Genomic DNA, 6,798 nt, shown 5'->3' on the forward strand with positions numbered 1-6,798 from the left:
GCATCAAGCTGCATAAAGAAGGCAGTTTTAAAAGCAAGCTTACCAATTCGTTTTTAACCAGTGATTTTTTCAGGAAGGAAAGCTTTTAGATGCTGTTTGCTAATGGAAGATGGAGAGAGGAAAAGCAAGAGAAAGGCATGATGTGCGCATAGCCACCACATCCCATCTGCAGCGTTCTCCCCCTCTGCAAACGAGGAGCAGCTCATCAAGCTTGGCCTGGGCATGGAAAGGGAGCATGCTAACATCTGGGCCAACCCAAACGAGTTAGTTCTGCAGGTTGGTTGTTTTCTGCTGTTTGTCTCACGTCCTGTTGCTCAGCGGTAGATTTGTTCATGTTCAGTGCCAACAGGAAACACCCAACAGGTGGGGTTTGCGGAGAAAGAGGTCCTGCAAGTCTTGTGTGACACCCATGGAACCGTAGCGAGGCTGCATGTGTGTAAAACACCAGGAATCAACAGAGGTGTGAAGGTGAGCTGTGGGCTGCAGTACCACAGGAAGGGATGTGTGTGCTCTGGGTTTGGATGCTTCTGTGTGTTTTAAGTGACTGAGATACCACTGCTCAGTCTGTTTGAGTGTATAGAAGAAGTGTAACATCCATTCTGATGGAGTATTGTGAATGGAGCCCTGTGGGTTTGAGACCTGCCTTTAAGCTTGTGGGCATCATCCAGGAGTTGGGGATGGGGCAAGGGAAGTTGGGGTGAGGGATGAAGCGTAGGAACAGAAGCTTCTTTGGTCCATATTAACTCCTCCCTTTTTTGATTAGGAATCGATGTGGGTTTCTTTTATAAAGAAACAGACTCATTGTGAAGCCTGTGAATGAATTGATTCACGCCTGCTGATTGGTGCTGTTCTCTACAAGGAGCTTCAGTGGAAATGGACACTTCTGGTCCACTGTCTGGCCCCCTCCTATGTGCTCAGATCAGCCAAGTTGTCAAGGCCTGGCTCTTGGTTGGTGAGTTGTGCCAAGGTCAGAGAGTTGGATTTTCTGGGCTTTGAGACACGTCTTCAAGATGCACATTGTGTTATTTCTGATGTGTTGACCTGTTGAGGTCCAGCCCCAAATGAGGATTCAAGTACTACCACAGCAGGAATGGTTTAGATTGGAACTGGAATGCAGAAGGTTGGAGTCAGCAGGAGCAGGGAATCGATCATCCCCCTGTACTTGGCACTGGTGAGTCCTCACCTTGAGTTCTGTGTTCAGTTCTTGGCCCCTCACTGCAAGAAGGACACTGAAATCCTGGGATATGTCCAAAGAAGAACACTGAAGGTGTGAGGTGTCTAGAGCACAAGTCTTTTAGCAAGCACTATCTTAGAGGCAGCCTTGATTTCTCCAGCTCCAAGCTTTGTGCCACAAGAGCTCTCCTGCTTCTAACTGTGAAGTGAGACCGTATGGAAGGCTCTGCAGAAGTCCTTCCTTTTCTTGACTGTATTTTGTGTGGCTTTGGACTTGTTTTCATCTTCCTCAAAGCCCTCTGCCCAATTCTGTGTCCTTCTCTGCAGCCATGAATTCAATATGGAGCAGGTTCCTGAGCTCAGCGTCCAAGACATTCACAGCGTGAGCTCCCTGTGTAAGATGTATTTCAGGGAGCTCCTGAACCCTCTGCTGACCGAGCAGCTGTATGCCAGGATCTCTATAAGCTCAGGGCAATGTCTTGGAAATGACACGTACCAGTTCCCTGGCCATCCTGGTTAGTGGTTGTAGCAGTGCCCCAGCTCTGAGGTCTTCTTTCTGTTAGCCCCATGAGTCACGTCTTTGCCACATCCTGCCTCTCACTGATGGCACTTGTGGTGGTGCCAGGAGGTGCTTATTTAAGCTATTCACAATGGTTGTGAGAATTCCTTTTCCTTTGCTGTTCTCCTGCTATTGGTAGAATGGGGTTAATAGCAAAGTGGACTTGGAGACGAATGCCTGCTGCGAGGAGCTGCACTGTGCAGTCAGGCTGTAAAGCTGCCCAGTGCTTGCACCGCTTGGCCTTGATGGCACGGGCTGTGTGTATAATCAGGAGGGGTGTTAACTCTTTGAAAGGGCCGATAATATCAGTTCAAGAGGAAATGGTTTTATGTTGAAAGAGGGAAGATTGACGTTGGATGTTAGGGGAAAATTCTTTACTAGGAGAGTGCTGAGGTCCTGGAACAGGCTGCCCAGGGACGTTGTGGATCCCCCATCCGTAGAGGTGTCCAAGGCCAGGTTAGATGTGGCCCTGGACAGCCTGGTCTAGTAAATGTGGAAGTTAGGTGGCCCTGCCAGGCAGGGGGAGTGGAGCTTCATTATCCTTGAGGTCCCTTCCAACCCGGGTCATTCTGTGTTTCTGTGTTCCCCAGATGCCTCTTGGAAGGCATCAAGTCTGCCTCAGTGCTGACCACCAGTGCACTGTCCCCATGGGACTTAATAAGACACTTGATTTCTCTGGCAGGGATCTGCTCGGTGATAAACATGCATGCTAAGAACTTAGCGATAGTGTGGGCTCCAAACCTCTTAAGGTAAACTTCTTCTTCCATTTCAACACGATGCTTAGTTCTGCTGTCCCCCAACCCAGGTGCACAATTTCTAGATGACAGTTTCTACTCACTTGTTTAGCTGGGACTGCTGTGTCTCTGATCATCCAGGAGAATTAGTGGCATCACATCAGTGGCATCGCTGTTTGCCCACTGCGGAAGTCTCCAGAGCCCAGCTTGACAGTTTTTGGCTACAGAAATTCAGACTTGGGGAAGTGACCTCGGGGAAATGACTTGTAAGATCTGCCTTTTCTTCAGATCCCAGCAGAGCCAATCTTCCTGCGCCAGCAAAGCTGCTTGCATGGAGCTGCAGATACAGTCAGCTGTTGTGGAATTACTCATCAGCCACACAGATGTCATCTTCTGCTCCAAATCCACACCAGCCATGGGAGAGGGAGTAGGTGAGCATCTTCCTCCATTAGCTTGATCTTGATCTGACAGCTTCATCCAATCCAGGGCTTCTCCAAGACCTTTGAAAATTCTATTACTGTTGAGGAGACAGCAGGCTTCTGGGCTTAGATTAGAATATGGTGCCCCATTCCTGGATCCTTAGTGTGTCCAAACACAAACCTTACATGGAGAAAACCATCACTGCTGTTAAGATTTTTTGCAAGCAGTTGAAGCTTGATTGAAATGTGGCAGCAAAGCTTTCTGAAATCCCAGACCCCTAGTTTTTCTAGGATTTTTGTTTGCCTGTTTTTGATACAGTGAGCTGCTCTTAATTGTGGCTGTGTCCTTTGCCACGAGCATACCTCTGAGCACACGGTTATTTTGAGCTCCTCTTCTTCCAGTGTCTCGGATAAGCAAGTCTGAGAGAAATGCAGAACTGGGATGGCTGTGCTGCTGCTTCCTCCTCCATCTCACCTGTAGTTTTCCCTTGCAGGGCACAGTTCTCTGCCTGGGCCCAAGTCTGTGTGGGTGTCTCCATCCACAAAGCTGCTCACACTGCAGGAGGCACAGGCTGAGAGGAGAGGCCAGAGCAGCTCTCCTGTTGCAACACGGAGCAGCAAGATACAAGTGGAGGAAGGGCCTGCAGCTGTACTGAGGAACTTCAACGCAATCATTGATTTTCCATCTGAAAGGTAAAGAAAGAGGAATTCCCTTTCCAGCCCCTATCATCATTGTTCAGGTGATTTCTATTGGTTTATTTTTTGTCCATTATATCTCCAAGCACTCAACTAAAAAACAGTTGCACTATGGGCTCAGTTCAGCCACACAAGGTGCCTTTCCTTCCTGGTTGGGCAGGCAGTCACAAGATGCAGAAAGCCACGCTGGTGTCTATCCTGGCCTGTGCTGCCTGTACCTGGAAACACTGGGGTTTTCCAGATTTCAGGGCCACGCACCTGAAACCAATTGCGCTTCTCCTGTAAGCAGAGCTGTTGGTCGGACTTGCTGGCACTAGAAATTAAAGATGGCAGTGAGCTGAGGCCAAGGAGGTGTTAACGTAAGAGTCAGGGATGCTTTTGAGCTTCCCTTATGGCTGCACCATTTTCTCAGAAAGCAGTTACGCCTGCCAGCTCCTTTCCTGCTGCTGAGCCTTTGCTCACATGCTCCGCATCTTGCTTGACACGGTTGAGAGGAATGTAGCCAGCAGGACTTGAGGGCTGAGCTGTAGGAATGGAAGCATCCTCTGCTGTTTGAAACAGAGCGCGTTTCTAAGCTGTGTTTCAGCAGTAAGCAGGCAGTGCCAGGAGTAGGGAACTGCTGGCAAGGGCTCGGTGCAGCTCTTCCCTCACCCTGCACCACGACTGCTCTGTTTTCTCTGCAGACCATGTTCTCCCGGCAAGAGGAAGGAATCACCTGCTGGCAGTTGGTGTTCCTGTTTCTGCCTGCGCAAACGATCCCATATGGCCAAATGCCAACTGCAGAGCAGTGCCAGGGAGCCTTCCAAAGCAGAACGCGTGGTCCTGGCAGGTAAGGGTGCAAATCCAGCTTTCAAAGCACTGCTTGTCAGCAACATGGGTAGAATTCATGCTTTCAGTGGGCTTGTACCTCCTTCTGGCGTTCAAGCCCATACCTGACATCTTCAGCTGACCCCTGTTTTCCCAAAGGAGCCTCTGAAGCCTTTGCCTCCATGGGCAGAGGAAGTTGGATACTAACCCCTGTGTATCCACTCCTTCCTAGGTGAATCGAGCTCTTGTGAACCCAGAAGAGCCAGGTCAAGTGCTGATTGCTCAGAGAGTGCTTCCATCAACAGAGACCTCATGGGAAGCACAAGTTGCTGCAATTCAAATGAGAGCCTCCCGTGTGCCAGCAGCGACGGAGAGCAGGAGGTCATTGTTCAGGCACTCATTTCTCCCAGCTCTGCTGAAGGGGCTGATCTGAGCCTGCCAGAAAACACAGTCACCAGCCTGGACTGTGGCCTGGTGCCTTTGCAGAGCAGCCCAGACCAAACACAACCCGAGTGCCCCAACAGCGGCACCTCCAAGCAGGACGAAGTCACTGTCACTGAGGAGCAGCCGAGCCTCTTGGAGGGGGACTTGGAGTCAGGCCTCCAGTCCCAGGCACCCGGCAGCAGCACGAGCTCCGAGCCACTCTCTCCTCAACAGCAAAGGATGAGTCCTGTCTTTCCAAGTGACTAAAGGCACGCTCATGCTCAGTCAACGGGATGGGGTGTTGGAAGAAGAAATGCTTAGAAGAGAAAATTTCCAGTGTTCATTTTAAAATATGGCATTTTTAAAAAGAGAAGAAGATAGAATAAGCAGATGTTGACAGATAAAGGGCACCTCATCAAATTTTGGGAAAGTCCATCTTGAGGAAACTTGGATAAGAGCAGAAAATAACTGTTTATGGATATACCCAATCACTAAAAATACCACCCTGAGTGCCAGCTCATGGCCCCAGACCCTTTTCTTCATTTCAAGAGCTGTCATCACAGAGGGCATCTTCCTGAGCTGGAGACCCTGAAGTAAAAGAATCCTTGGTCCTCAGTTAGTCCATGTAACTGATTTGCCTCGGAGCTGTGAACGTCACAGTGCACAGCTGAAAAACTGGCAGAGTTCCCCTGGAAACCCTGATTTGAATTCAGCAAAGTTCATCAAATCCAACAAGATTCAGAGGAAATGTTACAGGAACAACGAGTTGATATTTTCTCTGAAACTTCCTGGTAGGAGCACTAGAAATGTGGTCAGAAGTCTTTGTGGCATATGTAGGCCTCTTTTAAGAGATCAACATCACCTTTTGCAAAACAGAAAGATGTGGTGATTTATTCACATGAATACTGTGTCTGAACTCCACTTGTACCTGCCAAAGATCCTGCTACCTTCTCAGCTCAGTGAAGATTTGGCCTGCTGTATGCCCTGAATTATGGTATGGTCTTACCAGATTTTCCGAGTGAAATAACACATGACCAAACACTGCTCCTACTTCAGAATATATCCTGAGTTCATCCCACCTAATACAGACAGAATCATCTTATGCTCTGTTATTAGAGTATGAGAGATGGTTTGCATTGTTGACTAAACATACTTTTAGCACCATAGAACCATAGAATATCCCAGTTTGGAAGGAACCCAAAAAGATCATCAAGTACAACTCCTGGATCCACACAGGACTACCCAAAAATCAGACCCTGTGTCTGAGAGCACTGTCCAAAATACTTCCTGAAATCTGGCAAGCTCAGTGCTGTGACTACTTAATCTGGGGAGGCTGTTCCAGGGCCCAATCACCCTAAATCTTACTTCACTGATTCCTGAGAATTTCTTGGATGACCACGTTCCTATGTCATATGTATCCAGGTTAGATTGCATGAACCAAGCAGATCAATGTGATCTCATCCTCAACAATTTTGCATAAACCTAAAAGCACTGAGTTTTGTAAATGGGAAAGAAACACAAAGCAGACGCAGTTCTTATTCAAACTATAAAATGTCTAGGTGTTTCATGGGAAAAATAAATTTATATTGAACATATTTATATGTAAATTTTATTGTACAATAGAAATAAAAGAACATTAAAAACAATGAGAAACGTGCTGTTGTTTTATTCGTCTTCACAATGATGATGAAGAAAATTAAGTACAGAAGGATTTGGCCCAATATTCACTGACTTGTGTTGTCCCAGATTAGACTTCTCTAAGTGTAAACTCAGAGACCAAAACTACTGTCTTGATGTTCAGATGTCCTTTGCCCAAACCAGTGGGGTTGCTCAGGTGTGTATAGGTCTGTGGGTATGTGTGCAAGGACGAGCATGCACATATATGTGTGTGCACAGGGGTGTGCAGAGTGTTGGAGCTGCACAAGGACATTGTGGTACCAGTGTGTGCGTGCACTTTGGGAGTGAAAGGAAGGGGTTACACATGTGT

General features: G+C 47.8%; 1 protein-coding gene across 5 annotated transcripts; it reads left to right on the plus strand.

Annotated features, from left to right (window-relative positions):
- The first annotated feature begins 208 nt into the window (after positions 1 to 208).
- LOC146753046 (rho GTPase-activating protein 32-like) lies at positions 209 to 6,457 on the plus strand. 5 transcript variants are annotated; one of them, XM_085530999.1, is made up of 6 exons: positions 209 to 468; positions 764 to 1,171; positions 2,415 to 2,897; positions 3,380 to 3,578; positions 4,265 to 4,410; positions 4,621 to 6,457. In XM_085530999.1, exons 3-6 carry the CDS (start codon positions 2,726 to 2,728, stop codon positions 5,076 to 5,078), a joined length of 975 nt encoding a protein of 324 aa, XP_085387125.1. In that variant the 5' UTR covers positions 209 to 468; positions 764 to 1,171; positions 2,415 to 2,725; the 3' UTR covers positions 5,079 to 6,457. The 5 variants fall into 5 exon arrangements, with proteins under 5 accessions (XP_085387125.1, XP_085387126.1, XP_085387128.1 ...); XM_085531000.1 differs by having other exon boundaries at positions 2,538 to 2,897; XM_085531002.1 differs by having other exon boundaries at positions 2,608 to 2,897.
- Positions 6,458 to 6,798: the final 341 nt, after the last annotated feature.

This window comes from Coturnix japonica, unplaced genomic scaffold, assembly GCF_054131305.1.
Source record: "Coturnix japonica strain WE unplaced genomic scaffold, WE-NBRP24 Scf040, whole genome shotgun sequence".
In the NCBI taxonomy this organism is placed as follows: domain Eukaryota; kingdom Metazoa; phylum Chordata; class Aves; order Galliformes; family Phasianidae; genus Coturnix; species Coturnix japonica.

Excerpts from the sequence above, each read along its gene's own strand:
- LOC146753046 (XM_085530999.1), top strand. The coding sequence starts at position 2,726 with ATGACTTGTAAGATCTGCCTTTTCTTCAGATCCCAGCAGAGCCAATCT. Across the intron at positions 2,898-3,379 it reads AGCCATGGGAGAGGGAGTAG|GGCACAGTTCTCTGCCTGGG; the intron begins GTGAGCATCTTC and ends TTTCCCTTGCAG. Across the intron at positions 4,411-4,620 it reads AGAACGCGTGGTCCTGGCAG|GTGAATCGAGCTCTTGTGAA; the intron begins GTAAGGGTGCAA and ends ACTCCTTCCTAG.